The 17,797-nt window shown below is 59.2% G+C and overlaps 1 protein-coding gene across 1 annotated transcript in view; it reads right to left on the bottom strand.

The window, feature by feature from the left end:
* The window catches only part of SPR (sepiapterin reductase), a 23,045-nt gene extending 6,464 nt beyond the window's left edge, over positions 1-16,581 (bottom strand). Inside the window, exon 1 of the mRNA XM_075573312.1 lies at positions 16,208-16,581. Within this exon, the coding sequence (XP_075429427.1) occupies positions 16,208-16,529 (322 nt within the window). The 5' untranslated portion in view covers positions 16,530-16,581. The remainder of the gene's footprint in view (positions 1-16,207) is intronic.
* Positions 16,582-17,797: the final 1,216 nt, after the last annotated feature.

Raw genomic sequence — 17,797 nt, 5'->3', positions numbered from 1 at the left:
GTGAGGTGAGGAGCGGGGGGGTTAATGCTGGGGGCCTGTGGAGGAGCTCCGTGCAGTGGGTGAGGTGAGGAGCGGGGGGGGTTAATGCTGGGGGCCTGTGGAGGAGCTCCGTGCAGTGGGTGAGGTGAGGAGCGGGGGGGGGTTAATGCTGGGGGCCTGTGGAGGAGCTCCGTGCAGTGGGCTGAGGTGAGGAGCGGGGGGGTTAATGCTGGGGGCCTGTGTAGGAGCTCCGTGCAGTGGGCTGAGGTGAGGAGCGGGGGGGTTAATGCTGGGGGCCTGTGGAGGAGCTCCGTGCAGTGGGTGAGGAGCGGGGGGGTTAATGCTGGGGCCTGTGGAGGAGCTCCGTGCAGTGGGCTGAGGTGAGGAGCGGGGGGGTTAATGCTGGGGCCTGTGGAGGAGCTCCGTGCAGTGGGCTGAGGTGAGGAGCGGGGGGGTTAATGCTGGGGCCTGTGGAGGAGCTCCGTGCAGTGGGCTGAGGTGAGGAGCGGGGGGGTTAATGCTGGGGGCCTGTGGAGGAGCTCCGTGCAGTGGGCTGAGGTGAGGAGCGGGAGGGTTAATGCTGGGGCCTGTGTAGGAGCTCCGTGCAGTGGGCTGAGGTGAGGAGCGGGGGGGTTAATGCTGGGGGCCTGTGGAGGAGCTCCGTGCAGTGGGTGAGGAGCGGGGGGGTTAATGCTGGGGGCCTGTGGAGGAGCTCCGTGCAGTGGGCTGAGGTGAGGAGTGGGGGGGTTAATGCTGGGGGCCTGTGGAGGAGCTCCGTGCAGTGGGTGAGGAGCGGGGGGGTTAATGCTGGGGGCCTGTGGAGGAGCTCCGTGCAGTGGGCTGAGGTGAGGAGCGGGGGGGTTAATGCTGGGGGCCTGTGTAGGAGCTCCGTGCAGTGGGCTGAGGTGAGGAGCGGGGGGGTTAATGCTGGGGGCCTGTGGAGGAGCTCCGTGCAGTGGGCTGAGGTGAGGAGCGGGGGGGTTAATGCTGGGGGCCTGTGTAGGAGCTCCGTGCAGTGGGTGAGGAGCGGGGGGGTTAATGCTGGGGCCTGTGGAGGAGCTCCGTGCAGTGGGCTGAGGTGAGGAGCGGGGGGGTTAATGCTGGGGGCCTGTGGAGGAGCTCCGTGCAGTGGGTGAGGAGCGGGGGGGTTAATGCTGGGGGCCTGTGGAGGAGCTCCGTGCAGTGGGCTGAGGTGAGGAGCGGGGGGGTTAATGCTGGGGCCTGTGGAGGAGCTCCGTGCAGTGGGCTGAGGTGAGGAGCGGGGGGGTTAATGCTGGGGGCCTGTGGAGGAGCTCCGTGCAGTGGGTGAGGAGCGGGGGGGTTAATGCTGGGGGCCTGTGGAGGAGCTCCGTGCAGTGGGCTGAGGTGAGGAGCAGGGGGGTTAATGGCGGGTTGCGGCCTGTGTAGGAGCTCCGTGCAGTGGGCTGAGGTGAGGTGAGGAGCGGGGGGGTTAATGCTGGGGGCCTGTGGAGGAGCTCCGTGCAGTGGGCTGAGGTGAGGAGCGGGGGGGTTAATGCTGGGGCCTGTGGAGGAGCTCCGTGCAGTGGGCTGAGGTGAGGAGCGGGGGGGTTAATGCTGGGGGCCTGTGGAGGAGCTCCGTGCAGTGGGCTGAGGTGAGGTGAGGAGCGGGGGGGTTAATGCTGGGGGCCTGTGGAGGAGCTCCGTGCAGTGGGCTGAGGTGAGGAGCGGGGGGGTTAATGCTGGGGGCCTGTGTAGGAGCTCCGTGCAGTGGGCTGAGGTGAGGAGCGGGGGGGTTAATGCTGGGGGCCTGTGGAGGAGCTCTGTGCAGTGGGCTGAGGTGAGGAGCGGGGGGGTTAATGCTGGGGCCTGTGGAGGAGCTCCGTGCAGTGGGCTGAGGTGAGGAGCGGGGGGGGTTAATGCTGGGGCTTGTGGAGGAGCTCCGTGCAGTGGGCTGAGGTGAGGAGCGGGGGGGTTAATGCTGGGGGCCTGTGGAGGAGCTCCGTGCAGTGGGTGAGGAGCGGGGGGGTTAATGCTGGGACCTGTGGAGGAGCTCCGTGCAGTGGGCTGAGGTGAGGTGAGGAGCGGGGGGGTTAATGCTGGGGGCCTGTGGAGGAGCTCCGTGCAGTGGGTGAGGTGAGGAGCGGGAGGGTTAATGCTGGGGCCTGTGGAGGAGCTCCGTGCAGTGGGTGAGGTGAGGAGCGGGGGGGTTAATGCTGGGGGCCTGTGGAGGAGCTCCGTGCAGTGGGTGAGGTGAGGAGCGGGGGGGGTTAATGCTGGGGGCCTGTGGAGGAGCTCCGTGCAGTGGGCTGAGGTGAGGAGCGGGGGGGTTAATGCTGGGGGCCTGTGTAGGAGCTCCGTGCAGTGGGCTGAGGTGAGGTGAGGAGCGGGGGGGTTAATGCTGGGGGCCTGTGTAGGAGCTCCGTGCAGTGGGCTGAGGTGAGGAGCGGGGGGGTTAATGCTGGGGGCCTGTGGAGGAGCTCCGTGCAGTGGGCTGAGGTGAGGAGCGGGGGGGTTAATGCTGGGGGCCTGTGGAGGAGCTCCGTGCAGTGGGCTGAGGTGAGGAGCGGGGGGGTTAATGCTGGGGGCTTGTGTAGGAGCTCCGTGCAGTGGGTGAGGAGCGGGGGGGGTTAATGCTGGGGGCCTGTGGAGGAGCTCCGTGCAGTGGGCTGAGGTGAGGAGCGGGGGGGTTAATGCTGGGGGCCTGTGGAGGAGCTCCGTGCAGTGGGCTGAGGTGAGGAGCGGGGGGGTTAATGCTGGGGGCCTGTGGAGGAGCTCCGTGCAGTGGGCTGAGGTGAGGAGCGGGGGGGTTAATGCTGGGGGCCTGTGGAGGAGCTCCGTGCAGTGGGCTGAGGTGAGGAGCGGGGGGGTTAATGCTGGGGGCCTGTGGAGGAGCTCCGTGCAGTGGGCTGAGGTGAGGAGCGGGGGGGTTAATGCTGGGGGCCTGTGGAGGAGCTCCGTGCAGTGGGCTGAGGTGAGGAGCGGGGGGGTTAATGCTGGGGGCCTGTGGAGGAGCTCCGTGCAGTGGGCTGAGGTGAGGAGCGGGGGGGTTAATGCTGGGGGCCTGTGGAGGAGCTCCGTGCAGTGGGCTGAGGTGAGGTGAGGAGCGGGGGGGTTAATGCTGGGGGCCTGTGGAGGAGCTCCGTGCAGTGGGCTGAGGTGAGGAGCGGGGGGGTTAATGCTGGGGGCCTGTGGAGGAGCTCCGTGCAGTGGGCTGAGGTGAGGAGCGGGGGGGTTAATGCTGGGGGCCTGTGGAGGAGCTCCGTGCAGTGGGCTGAGGTGAGGAGTGGGGGGGTTAATGCTGGGGGCCTGTGGAGGAGATCCGTGCAGTGGGTGAGGAGCGGGGGGGTTAATGCTGGGGGCCTGTGGAGGAGCTCCGTGCAGTGGGTGAGGAGCGGGGGGGTTAATGCTGGGGCCTGTGGAGGAGCTCCGTGCAGTGGGCTGAGGTGAGGAGCGGGGGGGTTAATGCTGGGGCCTGTGGAGGAGCTCCGTGCAGTGGGCTGAGGTGAGGAGCGGGGGGGTTAATGCTGGGGGCCTGTGTAGGAGCTCCGTGCAGTGGGCTGAGGTGAGGAGCGGGGGGGTTAATGCTGGGGGCCTGTGTAGGAGCTCCGTGCAGTGGGCTGAGGTGAGGAGCGGGGGGGTTAATGCTGGGGGCCTGTGGAGGAGCTCCGTGCAGTGGGTGAGGAGCGGGGGGGTTAATGCTGGTGGCCTGTGGAGGAGCTCCGTGCAGTGGGCTGAGGTGAGGAGCAGGGGGGTTAATGGCGGGTTGCGGCCTGTGTAGGAGCTCCGTGCAGTGGGCTGAGGTGAGGTGAGGAGCGGGGGGGTTAATGCTGGGGGCCTGTGGAGGAGCTCCGTGCAGTGGGCTGAGGTGAGGAGCGGGGGGGTTAATGCTGGGGCCTGTGGAGGAGCTCCGTGCAGTGGGCTGAGGTGAGGAGCGGGGGGGTTAATGCTGGGGGCCTGTGGAGGAGCTCCGTGCAGTGGGCTGAGGTGAGGAGCGGGGGGGTTAATGCTGGGGCCTGTGTAGGAGCTCCGTGCAGTGGGCTGAGGTGAGGAGCGGGGGGGTTAATGCTGGGGGCCTGTGTAGGAGCTCCGTGCAGTGGGCTGAGGTGAGGTGAGGAGCGGGGGGGTTAATGCTGGGGGCCTGTGGAGGAGCTCCGTGCAGTGGGTGAGGAGCGGGGGGGTTAATGCTGGGGCCTGTGGAGGAGCTCCGTGCAGTGGGCTGAGGTGAGGAGCGGGGGGGTTAATGCTGGGGGCCTGTGTAGGAGCTCCGTGCAGTGGGCTGAGGTGAGGAGCGGGGGGCGTTAATGCTGGGGCTTGTGGAGGAGCTCCGTGCAGTGGGCTGAGGTGAGGAGCGGGGGGGTTAATGCTGGGGGCCTGTGGAGGAGCTCCGTGCAGTGGGCTGAGGTGAGGAGCAGGGGGGTTAATGCTGGGGCTTGTGGAGGAGCTCCGTGCAGTGGGCTGAGGTGAGGAGCGGGGGGGTTAATGCTGGGGCCTGTGGAGGAGCTCCGTGCAGTGGGCTGAGGTGAGGAGCGGGGGGGTTAATGCTGGGGGCCTGTGGAGGAGCTCCGTGCAGTGGGTGAGGTGAGGAGCGGGGGGGTTAATGCTGGGGGCCTGTGTAGGAGCTCCGTGCAGTGGGCTGAGGTGAGGTGAGGAGCGGGGGGGTTAATGCTGGGAGCCTGTGGAGGAGCTCCGTGCAGTGGGCTGAGGTGAGGAGCGGGGGGGTTAATGCTGGGGGCCTGTGGAGGAGCTCCGTGCAGTGGGCTGAGGTGAGGAGCGGGAGGGTTAATGCTGGGGCCTGTGGAGGAGCTCCGTGCAGTGGGCTGAGGTGAGGAGCGGGGGGGTTAATGCTGGGGCCTGTGGAGGAGCTCCGTGCAGTGGGCTGAGGTGAGGAGCGGGGGGGTTAATGCTGGGGGCCTGTGGAGGAGCTCCGTGCAGTGGGCTGAGGTGAGGAGCGGGGGGGTTAATGCTGGGGCCTGTGGAGGAGCTCCGTGCAGTGGGCTGAGGTGAGGAGCGGGGGGGTTAATGCTGGGGGCCTGTGTAGGAGCTCCGTGCAGTGGGCTGAGGTGAGGAGTGGGGGGGTTAATGCTGGGGCCTGTGGAGGAGCTCCGTGCAGTGGGCTGAGGTGAGGAGCGGGGGGGTTAATGCTGGGGGCCTGTGGAGGAGCTCCGTGCAGTGGGCTGAGGTGAGGTGAGGAGCGGGGGGGTTAATGCTGGGGCCTGTGGAGGAGCTCCGTGCAGTGGGCTGAGGTGAGGTGAGGAGCGGGGGGGTTAATGCTGGGGCCTGTGGAGGAACTCCGTGCAGTGGGCTGAGGTGAGGAGCGGGGGGGTTAATGCTGGGACCTGTGGAGGAGCTCCGTGCAGTGGGCTGAGGTGAGGTGAGGAGCGGGGGGTTAATGCTGGGGCCTGTGGAGGAGCTCCGTGCAGTGGGCTGAGGTGAGGTGAGGAGCGGGGGGTTAATGCTGGGGCCTGTGGAGGAGCTCCGTGCAGTGGGCTGAGGTGAGGTGAGGAGCGGGGGGGTTAATGCTGGGGCCTGTGGAGGAGCTCCGTGCAGTGGGCTGAGGTGAGGAGCGGGGGGGTTAATGCTGGGGGCCTGTGGAGGAGCTCCGTGCAGTGGGCGTCGGCGAGGTGGGGGGGGGGGGGGTTAATGGTGTGTTTCGGCCTCCGGAGGAGATGAGAGGGGTGGGGGGGAGGAGATGAGAGGGGTGGGGGGGAGGAGATGAGAGGGGTGGGGGGGAGGAGATGAGAGGGGTGGGGGGGAGGAGATGAGAGGGGTGGGGGGGAGGAGTTAATGGTGTGTCGGTAGGCCTGGAGCAGACAGCGATGTGGGCTGGGGGGGGTGGGGGTGGTGTTTTGAAGAGGCGGTGTGTGGATGTGATCGTGCGGTGTATGTTTGCAGTGGTGAAATAAATATTTATGGAGGAAAGAGTCTGTACCTGATTGGTAGCAGGTGTGCAGGGTTTTGTCTGTTGAGAGTTGTGAAGCGTGGTCCCAAAAAAGGTGCAAATGTCTCAGAGGTGCAAATGTCTCAGAGCAGTGAGGGTTAGGTGCTGCGATTCCCAAAGCTCAGTGAGGGGTGGGAGAGTGTGTCAGTGGTGTAGCTCAGTGAGGGTTGTCACAGTGTGGCAGTGGTGTTGGCCGCAGACCAATGAGAGGTGTGCGGGGGCGGGCATAGTGCGGGGTGGGCATGGACGACCAATGAGAGGTGTGCGGGGGCGGGCATGGTGCGGGGGCGGGCATGGCCTGAGGCGGAGTGACAGGCCAAAGGTGCAATGCGATTGTCCCTAGGGACCGGACATCCAGACAGGCATACAGTGCTTTCAATTATATATAGTAAGATATATATATATATATAGATATATATAGATATATATATACATACACACACACACACACACACACACACACACACACACACACACACACACACACACACACACACACACACACACACACACACACACACACACACTTCTCTTTCTAGTATATCTCCCTTATATATCATTGACAACTTGAAATGCATTCATTTGTTTCTATTTTTGAGGCCCCTCATATTGTGAGACCCTATGCCAGGGATCGGCAACTCTAGTCCTCAAGTGCCACCAGCAGGTCAGGTTTTCAGGATCTCCCTGCTTCAGCACAGGTCGAAGACTGACCCACTGATTGAGCCACCTGTGCTGAAGCAGGGATATCCCTAATGCCTGGCCAGTTGGTGGCCCTTGAGGACTGGAGTTGGTCACCTCTGCTCTAAGCTGCAGCTCAGTTAGCTTATGGGTAAGTTCAGCACTTATCAAGGCACTACAGCAGTTAGGTTCCCATATCTCTCCCGCTCTTACTGTTCTATTCAACATGATGTGAATCTTCCCTGTGCCATATAAGAGTTCAGCCATGGTAAAAATGATGGGACCAAAATGTTGTCTAGCAGAGGGAAGATCCCGCCTTTCTTCCTATAAATGGCCTCTTATTCCCAGTCTTCAACACATTTAAACCCCATTAAGCAAAGTGGCAATAAAGTCCGTGGGAGATTTCTTCTTTTTCATTTTAATGAAGGTTTCCATCACGTTGTAAAAATAAATAAATGTTATATGTTTGTAAATAAATAAAAAGCAGGGGGTGCTGAGGGCGTGTAAGTAAGAAAGCAGGGGGTGGTGAGGGCGTGTAAGTAAGAAAGCAGGGGGTGCTGAGGGCGTGTAAGTAAGAAAGCAGGGGGTGCTGAAGGCGTGTAAGTAAGAAAGCAGGGGGTGCTGAGGGCGTGTAAGTAAGAAAGCAGGGAGTGCTGAGGGCGTGTAAGTAAGAAAGCAGGGGGTGCTGAGGGCGTGTAAGTAAGAAAGCAGGGGGTGCTGAGGGCGTGTAAGTAAGAAAGCAGGGGGTGCTGAGGGCGTGTAAGTAAGAAAGCAGGGGGTGCTGAGGGCGTGTAAGTAAGAAAGCAGGGGGTGCTGAGGGCATGTAAGTAAGAAAGCAGGGGGTGCTGAGGGCGTGTAAGTAAGAAAGCAGGGGGTGCTGAGGTGTGTAAGTAAGAAAGCAGGGGGTGCTGAGGGCGTGTAAGTAAGAAAGCAGGGGGTGCTGAAGGCGTGTAAGTAAGAAAGCAGGGGGCGCTGAGGGCGTGTAAGTAAGAAAGCAGGGGGTGCTGAGGGCGTGTAAGTAAGAAAGCAGGGGGTGCTGAGGGCGTGTAAGTAAGAAAGCAGGGGGTGCTGAGGGCGTGTAAGTAAGAAAGCAGGGGGTGCTGAGGCCATGTAAGTAAGAAAGCAGGGGGTGCTGAGGGCGTGTAAGTAAGAAAGCAGGGGGTGCTGAGGGCGTGTAAGTAAGAAAGCAGGGGTGCTGAGGGTGTGTAAGTAAGAAAGCAGGGGGTGCTGAGGGCGTGTAAGTAAGAAAGCAAGGGGTGCTGAGGGCGTGTAAGTAAGAAAGCAGGGGGTGCTGAGGGCGTGTAAGTAGGAAAGCAGGGGGTGCTGAGGGCGTGTAAGTAAGAAAGCAAGGGGTGCTGAGGGCGTGTAAGTAAGAAAGCAGGGGGTGCTGAGGGCGTGTAAGTAAGAAAGCAGGGGGTGCTGAAGGCTTGTAAGGCTGCGAACCCGCTGCGGCTGGCAGTCACGCGGCCGCGAACCACCAGACCCTTGTCCGAGTGGTCCCTGCCCCCGCTGCCTCCTTCCGACAGGGCTGACTAAGTACTGTGACGCGTCAGCCGACCGATACTGCAAGAATCTTGTGAATTTCGGCGTTGACGCGTCACGTGGTACGCGAGTCAGCCAATGGGGAGGAGGGAAGGAGCTAGGTGGGAGGCGCCTTGGGCGGGGAGCAGGGAAGGAGCTGTGTGTTATTAAAGTGTGTGTGTATGTGTGTGTGTGTGTATATATATATATATATATGTATGTGTGTGGGGGGGTGGACGGCACCACAATCGGAGCCCGCCCGCCTCCCTCCCGCTCCCGCCCCCCTCCCTCCCGCTCCCGCCCCACTCTCTCCCACTCCCGCCCCCCTCCCTCTCCGGCTCCCTACAGACCGCGTATCGCGGTCTGTCAGCGCCCGCCTGTCTGCAGTGCGGGCGCACTGACTGAGGGAGCGGGGCCTTAGCCTAAGTAAGAAAGCAGGGGGTGCTGAGGGATTGGAAGTAAGAAAGCAGGGGGTGCTGAAGGCTTGTACAGTAAGTAAGAAAGCAGGGGGTGCTGAGGGCGTGTAAGTAAGAAAGCAGGGGGTGCTGAGGGATTGGAAGTAAGAAAGCAGGGGGTGCTGAAGGCTTGTACAGTAAGTAAGAAAGCAGGGGGTGCTGAGGGCGTGTAAGTAAGAAAGCAGGGGGTGCTGAGGGCGTGTAAGTAAGAAAGCAGGGGGTGCTGAAGGCTTGTACAGTAAGTAAGAAAGCAGGGGGTGCTGAAGGCTTGTACAGTAAGTAAGAAAGCAGGGGTGCTGAAGGCTTGTACAGTAAGTAAGAAAGCAGGGGGTGCTGAGGGCGTGTAAGTAAGAAAGCAGGGGGTGCTGAAGGCTTGTACAGTAAGTAAGAAAGCAGGGGTGCTGAGGGATTGGAAGTAAGAAAGCAGGGGGTGCTGAAGGCTTGTACAGTAAGTAAGAAAGCAGGGGTGCTGAGGGATTGGAAGTAAGTAAGTAGGGGGTGCTGAAGGCTTGTACAGTAAGTAAGAAAGCAGGGGGTGCTGAGGGCGTGTAAGTAAGAAAGCAGGAGGTGCTGAGGGCGTGTAAGTAAGAAAGCAGGGGGTGCTGAAGGCTTGTACAGTAAGTAAGAAAGCAGGGGTGCTGAGGGATTGGAAGTAAGAAAGCAGGGGGTGCTGAAGGCTTGTACAGTAAGTAAGAAAGCAGGGGGTGCTGAGGGCGTGTAAGTAAGAAAGCAGGAGGTGCTGAGGGCGTGTAAGTAAGAAAGCAGGGGGTGCTGAGGGCGTGTAAGTAAGAAAGCAGGGGGTGCTGAGGGCGTGTAAGTAAGAAAGCAGGGGTGCTGATGGCGTGTAAGTAAGAAAGCAGGGGGCGCTGAAGGCGTGTAAGTAAGAAAGCAGGGGGTGCTGAAGGCGTGTAAGTAAGAAAGCAGGGGGTGCTGAGGGCGTGTAAGTAAGTAAGTAGGGGGTGCTGAGGGCATGTAAGTAAGAAAGCAGGGGGTGCAGAGGGCATGTAAGTAAGAAAGCAGGGGTGCTGATGGCGTGTAAGTAAGAAAGCAGGGGGTGCTGAGGGCGTGTAAGTAAGAAAGCAGGGGGTGCTGAGGGCGTGTAAGTAAGAAAGCAGGGGGTGCTGAGGGCGTGTAAGTAAGAAAGCAGGGGGTGCTGAGGGCGTGTAAGTAAGAAAGCAGGGGGTGCTGAGGGCGTGTAAGTAAGAAAGCAGGAGGTGCTGAGGGCGTGTAAGTAAGAAAGCAGGGGGTGCTGAGGGCGTGTAAGTAAGAAAGCAGGAGGTGCTGAGGGCGTGTAAGTAAGAAAGCAGGGGGTGCAGAGGGCGTGTAAGTAAGTAGGGGGTGCTGAAGGCATGTAAGTAAGAAAGCAGGGGGTGCTGAGGGCGTGTAAGTAAGAAATCAGGGGGTGCTGAGGGCGTGTAAGTAAGAAAGCAGGGGGTGCTGAGGGCGTGTAAGTAAGTAGGGGGTGCTGAGGGCATGTAAGTAAGTAGGGGGTGCTGAGGGCGTGTAAGTAAGTAGGGGGTGCTGAGGGCGTGTAAGTAAGTAGGGGGTGCTGAGGGCGTGTAAGTAGGGGGTGCTGAGGGCTAGTAAGTAGGGGGTGCTGAGGGCGTGTAAGTAAGTAGGGGGTGCTGAGGGCGTGTAAGTAAGTAGGGGGTGCTGAGGGCGTGTAAGTAAGTAGGGGGTGCTGAGGGCGTGTAAGTAAGTAGGGGGTGCTGAGGGCGTGTAAGTAAGTAGGGGGTGCTGAGGGCGTGTAAGTAAGTAGGGGGTGCTGAGGGCGTGTAAGTAGGGGGTGCTGAGGGCGTGTAAGTAGGGGGTGCTGAGGGCGTGTAAGTAGGGGGTGCTGAGGGCGTGTAAGTAAGTAGGGGGTGCTGAGGGCTAGTAAGTAAGTAGGGGGTGCTGAGGGCGTGTAAGTAGGGGGTGCTGAGGGCGTGTAAGTAAGTAGGGGGTGCTGAGGGCATGTAAGTAAGTAGGGGGTGCTGAGGGCATGTAAGTAAGTAGGGGATGCTGAGGGCGTGTAAGTAAGTAGGGGGTGCTGAGGGCGTGTAAGTAAGTAGGGGGTGCTGAGGGCGTGTAAGTAGGGGGTGCCGAGGGCGTGTAAGTAGGGGGTGCTGAGGGCGTGTAAGTAAGTAGGGGGTGCTGAGGGCGTGTAAGTAAGTAGGGGGTGCTGAGGGCGTGTAAGTAAGTAGGGGGTGCTGAGGGCGTGTAAGTAAGTAGGGGGTGCTGAGGGCGTGTAAGTAAGTAGGGGGTGCTGAGGGCGTGTAAGTAAGTAGGGGGTGCTGAGGGATTGGAAGTAAGAAAGCAGGGGGTGCTGAAGGCTTGTACAGTAAGTAAGAAAGCAGGGGGTGCTGAGGGCGTGTAAGTAAGAAAGCAGGAGGTGCTGAGGGCGTGTAAGTAAGAAAGCAGGGGGCGCTGAAGGCGTGTAAGTAAGAAAGCAGGGGGTGCTGAAGGCGTGTAAGTAAGAAAGCAGGGGGTGCTGAGGGCATGTAAGTAAGTAAGTAGGGGGTGCTGAGGGCATGTAAGTAAGAAAGCAGGAGGTGCTGAGGGCATGTAAGTAAGAAAGCAGGGGGTGCAGAGGGCATGTAAGTAAGAAAGCAGGGGTGCTGATGGCGTGTAAGTAAGAAAGCAGGGGGTGCTGAGGGCGTGTAAGTAAGAAAGCAGGGGGTGCTGAGGGCGTGTAAGTAAGAAAGCAGGGGGTGCTGAGGGCGTGTAAGTAAGAAAGCAGGGGGTGCTGAGGGCGTGTAAGTAAGAAAGCAGGGGGTGCTGAGGGCGTGTAAGTAAGAAAGCAGGAGGTGCTGAGGGCGTGTAAGTAAGAAAGCAGGGGGTGCTGAGGGCGTGTAAGTAAGAAAGCAGGGGGTGCAGAGGGCGTGTAAGTAAGTAGGGGGTGCTGAAGGCATGTAAGTAAGAAAGCAGGGGGTGCTGAGGGCGTGTAAGTAAGAAATCAGGGGGTGCTGAGGGCGTGTAAGTAAGAAAGCAGGGGGTGCTGAGGGTGTGTAAGTAAGAAAGCAGGGGGTGCTGAGGGCGTGTAAGTAAGTAGGGGGTGCTGAGGGCATGTAAGTAAGTAGGGGGTGCTGAGGGCGTGTAAGTAAGTAGGGGGTGCTGAGGGCGTGTAAGTAAGTAGGGGGTGCTGAGGGCGTGTAAGTAGGGGGTGCTGAGGGCTAGTAAGTAGGGGGTGCTGAGGGCGTGTAAGTAAGTAGGGGGTGCTGAGGGCGTGTAAGTAAGAAAGCAGGGGGTGCTGAGGGCGTGTAAGTAAGAAAGCAGAAGGTGCTGAGGGCGTGTAAGTAAGAAAGCAGGGGGTGCTGAGGGCGTGTAAGTAAGAAAGCAGGGGGTGCAGAGGGCGTGTAAGTAAGTAGGGGGTGCTGAAGGCATGTAAGTAAGAAAGCAGGGGGTGCTGAGGGCGTGTAAGTAAGAAATCAGGGGGTGCTGAGGGCGTGTAAGTAAGAAAGCAGGGGGTGCTGAGGGTGTGTAAGTAAGAAAGCAGGGGGTGCTGAGGGCGTGTAAGTAAGTAGGGGGTGCTGAGGGCATGTAAGTAAGTAGGGGGTGCTGAGGGCGTGTAAGTAAGTAGGGGGTGCTGAGGGCGTGTAAGTAAGTAGGGGGTGCTGAGGGCGTGTAAGTAGGGGGTGCTGAGGGCTAGTAAGTAGGGGGTGCTGAGGGCGTGTAAGTAAGTAGGGGGTGCTGAGGGCGTGTAAGTAAGTAGGGGGTGCTGAGGGCGTGTAAGTAAGTAGGGGGTGCTGAGGGCGTGTAAGTAAGTAGGGGGTGCTGAGGGCGTGTAAGTAAGTAGGGGGTGCTGAGGGCGTGTAAGTAAGTAGGGGGTGCTGAGGGCGTGTAAGTAAGAAAGCAGGGGGTGCTGAGGGCGTGTAAGTAAGAAATCAGGGGGTGCTGAGGGCGTGTAAGTAAGAAAGCAGGGGGTGCTGAGGGTGTGTAAGTAAGAAAGCAGGGGGTGCTGAGGGCGTGTAAGTAAGTAGGGGGTGCTGAGGGCATGTAAGTAAGTAGGGGGTGCTGAGGGCGTGTAAGTAAGTAGGGGGTGCTGAGGGCGTGTAAGTAAGTAGGGGGTGCTGAGGGCGTGTAAGTAGGGGGTGCTGAGGGCTAGTAAGTAGGGGGTGCTGAGGGCGTGTAAGTAAGTAGGGGGTGCTGAGGGCGTGTAAGTAAGTAGGGGGTGCTGAGGGCGTGTAAGTAAGTAGGGGGTGCTGAGGGCGTGTAAGTAAGTAGGGGGTGCTGAGGGCGTGTAAGTAAGTAGGGGGTGCTGAGGGCGTGTAAGTAAGTAGGGGGTGCTGAGGGCGTGTAAGTAGGGGGTGCTGAGGGCGTGTAAGTAGGGGGTGCTGAGGGCGTGTAAGTAGGGGGTGCTGAGGGCGTGTAAGTAAGTAGGGGGTGCTGAGGGCTAGTAAGTAAGTAGGGGGTGCTGAGGGCGTGTAAGTAGGGGGTGCTGAGGGCGTGTAAGTAAGTAGGGGGTGCTGAGGGCATGTATGTAAGTAGGGGGTGCTGAGGGCATGTAAGTAAGTAGGGGATGCCGAGGGCGTGTAAGTAAGTAGGGGGTGCCGAGGGCGTGTAAGTAAGTAGGGGGTGCCGAGGGCGTGTAAGTAAGTAGGGGGTGCCGAGGGCGTGTAAGTAGGGGGTGCCGAGGGCGTGTAAGTAAGTAGGGGGTGCCGAGGGCGTGTAAGTAAGTAGGGGGTGCTGAGGGCGTGTAAGTAAGTAGGGGGTGCTGAGGGCGTGTAAGTAAGTAGGGGGTGCTGAGGGCGTGTAAGTAAGTAGGGGGTGCTGAGGGCGTGTAAGTAAGTAGGGGGTGCTGAGGGCGTGTAAGTAAGTAGGGGGTGCTGAGGGCGTGTAAGTAAGTAGGGGGTGCTGAGGGCGTGTAAGTAAGTAGGGGGTGCTGAGGGCGTGTAAGTAAGTAGGGGGTGCTGAGGGCGTGTAAGTAAGTAGGGGGTGCTGAGGGCGTGTAAGTAAGTAGGGGGTGCTGAGGGCGTGTAAGTAAGTAGGGGGTGCTGAGGGCGTGTAAGTAAGTAGGGGGTGCTGAGGGCGTGTAAGTAAGTAGGGGGTGCTGAGGGCGTGTAAGTAAGTAGGGGGTGCTGAGGGCGTGTAAGTAAGTAGGGGGTGCTGAGGGCGTGTAAGTAAGTAGGGGGTGCTGAGGGCGTGTAAGTAAGTAGGGGGTGCTGAGGGCGTGTAAGTAAGTAGGGGGTGCTGAGGGCGTGTAAGTAAGTAGGGGGTGCTGAGGGCGTGTAAGTAAGTAGGGGGTGCTGAGGGCGTGTAAGTAAGTAGGGGGTGCTGAGGGCGTGTAAGTAAGTAGGGGGTGCTGAGGGCGTGTAAGTAAGTAGGGGGTGCTGAGGGCGTGTAAGTAAGTAGGGGGTGCTGAGGGCGTGTAAGTAAGTAGGGGGTGCTGAGGGCGTGTAAGTAAGTAGGGGGTGCTGAGGGCGTGTAAGTAAGTAGGGGGTGCTGAGGGCGTGTAAGTAAGTAGGGGGTGCTGAGGGCGTGTAAGTAAGTAGGGGGTGCTGAGGGCGTGTAAGTAAGTAGGGGGTGCTGAGGGCGTGTAAGTAAGTAGGGGGTGCTGAGGGCGTGTAAGTAAGTAGGGGGTGCTGAGGGCGTGTAAGTAAGTAGGGGGTGCTGAGGGCGTGTAAGTAAGTAGGGGGTGCTGAGGGCGTGTAAGTAAGTAGGGGGTGCTGAGGGCGTGTAAGTAAGTAGGGGGTGCTGAGGGCGTGTAAGTAAGTAGGGGGTGCTGAGGGCGTGTAAGTAAGTAGGGGGTGCTGAGGGCGTGTAAGTAAGTAGGGGGTGCTGAGGGCGTGTAAGTAAGTAGGGGGTGCTGAGGGCGTGTAAGTAAGTAGGGGGTGCTGAGGGCGTGTAAGTAAGTAGGGGGTGCTGAGGGCGTGTAAGTAAGTAGGGGGTGCTGAGGGCGTGTAAGTAAGTAGGGGGTGCTGAGGGCGTGTAAGTAAGTAGGGGGTGCTGAGGGCGTGTAAGTAAGTAGGGGGTGCTGAGGGCGTGTAAGTAAGTAGGGGGTGCTGAGGGCGTGTAAGTAAGTAGGGGGTGCTGAGGGCGTGTAAGTAAGTAGGGGGTGCTGAGGGCGTGTAAGTAAGTAGGGGGTGCTGAGGGCGTGTAAGTAAGTAGGGGGTGCTGAGGGCGTGTAAGTAAGTAGGGGGTGCTGAGGGCGTGTAAGTAAGTAGGGGGTGCTGAGGGCGTGTAAGTAAGTAGGGGGTGCTGAGGGCGTGTAAGTAAGTAGGGGGTGCTGAGAGCGTGTAAGTAAGTAGGGGGTGCTGAGGGCGTGTAAGTAAGTAGGGGGTGCTGAGGGCGTGTAAGTAAGTAGGGGGTGCTGAGGGCGTGTAAGTAAGTAGGGGGTGCTGAGGGCGTGTAAGTAAGTAGGGGGTGCTGAGGGCGTGTAAGTAAGTAGGGTCACTTAAAGGAGTAATTCATGTGATTTAATGATTTTTTAACCTAAGTTTGAAGCAGGGGGTCTCCGGAGCTGATCCCCATTAATCTCAGCTCCGGGCCCCCCCTGCTTCCCGAGATAAAGTCTCCGTAAGGGGGCGCCGGTATCTCAGCCACGTTTAAATCTCCCGCGCCACGTGGGCCAATAGGAAGCTGCACTTGACGACCTCACGGCTTCCTATTGGCCCGCAGGGCGGCGGGGGCTCCGACACGCCGCCGAACCCTACCAGCCAAGCCGCTGCCGGCAGCCCCTACGGAGGTCTGTGTCTGGAAGCAGGGGGTCCCCGGGGCTGAGATGAATGGGCTTCCGTTCCCGGAGACCCCCGCTTGGATCGCCATTTTAAGTATTTTTCAAATCAGTTTTTAAAGGCTGTTTGTATACTATAGGGGGGGGTGTGATTTCCTCTGGATGCGCTTTTTCTCTGTAATCACTGTGGTCAGCAAGAGTTTGCACAGGTAAAGCCCATCTCCCTTTATTGGCTCTCTGGACATGTTAGGATAAGGCTACAGAAAATATAAATATTTGCTTTACGCATGGTTATATTTGTTTAAGGAAGACAAAGGAAATCAGATTGCCTTTTTATATATATATATATATATATATATATATATATATATATATATATATATATATATATAATTTAATTTTTACATTCCCCTTTAATATGCGCATCAATACAATCCAGACAATGATAGGTAATTAGCCAAGCTGTCCGATCGATCGGTTCAGCTCGGGGGTTCACTAAATGGCCGTCAGTGCAGCAGAAGAGGACCAAAGATGTCAAGTTCTGTGGGAAAGATCATGTGACCAGGCAGTCACTGGATACAATTGGTGCACCGCTAGAGAGAGGGCAGGGCTCTAACTGGGGTGTGCCAGCACCTGTTTCAGAAGAGCAAAGGGATGTGACTTTGTAAATGGTTGCTATAGAAACCAAAAATGCTTGTTACATTATAATACATTAAAAATGTCATTCACTGTTTTTGTTTTTCTTTTAAATGCTACAAATTGATTAAAAAAATTGTAAACAGACATGGAGACATTGCTCTGTCTGCAGCGTTAAGGAAGAACCACTTATTGAGATTCTGACCCACTTCAGCACCACAAAGGAGCTCAACGATACTCGATTACCAAACCAGTAATGAATGGGTAAACCCCCAGTAGCCCCCATGCCCCGGGTACACCCCATGTCCCGGGTACACCCCATGTGCCCCGGTTACACCCCATGTGCCCCGGTTACACCCCATGCCCCGGGTACGCTCCATGCCCTACCTGCGTTGTTGATGATGATGATCTTCTCCACGCTGTGCCCTCCCGGCAGCTCCCGCGCCGCCCTCTCTGCCCTCCTCACCCCCTCCCCGGAGCTCAGATCCGCAGCCTCCCAGCGCACGCTGACCCCGGGGCACTGCGCCTCCAGCTCCCCCGCCAGCCCCCGCAGGGCATCCTCTGTACGGGACAGCAGCAGCAGCGTGGAGCCTGGCATCACCCTGCGGCACAGCTCCTGTGCCAGGCTCCTGCCAAACCCACGGGAAGCTCCCGTCAGGATGCACACCGCCTTCCCCAGGGAGCCCGGCTCTGCACCGTGCCCAGACATCTCCCCCGCCTGGTGCTGGCACTCTGCTATCCCCCCACCCCCTCTCACACTGCTCCCTGCTATCCCCCCAGCCCCTCTCACACTGCTCCCTGCTATCCCCCCAGCCCCTCTCACACTGCTCCCTGCTATCCCCCCACCCCCTCTCTCTCTCACACTGCTCCCTACTATCCCCCCACCCCCTCTCACACTGCTCCCTGATATCCCCCCACCCCCTCTCTCTCACACGCTGCTACCTGCTACCCCCCTCTCTCTCACACGCTGCTACCTGCTATCCCCCCACCCCCTCTCACACTGCTCTCCCCCCACCCCCTCACACTACTCCCTGCTATCCCCCCACCCCCTCTCACACTGCTCTCTGCTATCCCCCCACCTCCTCTCACACTGCTGCCTGCTATCCCCCTCTCACACACTGCTACCTGCTATCCTCCCTCTCACACACTGCTCCCCTCTCTCACACACGCTGCTACCTGCTATCTCCCCACCCCCTCTCACACTGCTCGCGGCTATCCCCCTCTCACACACTGCTACCTGCTATCCGCCCTCTCACACACTGTTCCCTGCTATCCCCCTCTCACACACGCTGCTACCTGCTTTCCCCCCACCCCCTCTCACACTGCTCCCTGCTATCCCTCCCTCTCTCACATACGCTGCAACCTGCTTTCCCCCTCCCCTTCTCACACTCCTCCCTACTATCCCCCTCCCCCTCTCTCGCACTCTGCTCCCTCCACACCCCTCCCTACTATCCCCCTCTCTCCCACACTACTCCCTACTATCCCCCCCTCTGTCCCACACTGCTCTCTACTATCCCCCCTCTCCCCCACGCTGCTACTTGCTATCTCCCCACCCCCTCACACACTGCTCCGTTATCCCCCTCTCTCACACTGCTCCCTACTATCCCCTCACACTGCTCCCTGCTATCCCCCTCCTCACACTGCTCCCTCTTACCCCCCTCACACTGCTCCCTTCTATCCCCCTCACTGCTCCCTCTTACCCCCCTCACACTGCTCCCTTCTACCCCCTCACACTGCTCCCTCCTATTCCCCTCACACTGCTCCCTCCTATCCCCCCTCACACTGCTCCCTCCTATCCCCCCTCACACCGCTCCCTCCTATCCCCCTCTCACACGCGGCTCTCTGCCATCACCCCCTTCTCCTTGACACTGCTCGCTGCTATCCCCCCCTAACACTGCATTCCCCCTCTCTCACACACACTCCTCTCTGCCATCACCCCCTCTCACACACTGCTCCCTGCTACCCCCCTCTCACACA

The sequence above is a fragment of the Ascaphus truei genome, chromosome 1 (assembly GCF_040206685.1).
Source record: "Ascaphus truei isolate aAscTru1 chromosome 1, aAscTru1.hap1, whole genome shotgun sequence".
In the NCBI taxonomy this organism is placed as follows: Eukaryota; Metazoa; Chordata; class Amphibia; order Anura; family Ascaphidae; genus Ascaphus; species Ascaphus truei.
Note: the sequence above shows the minus strand (reverse complement) of the source record. Positions and strands in the feature narration are given on the sequence as shown.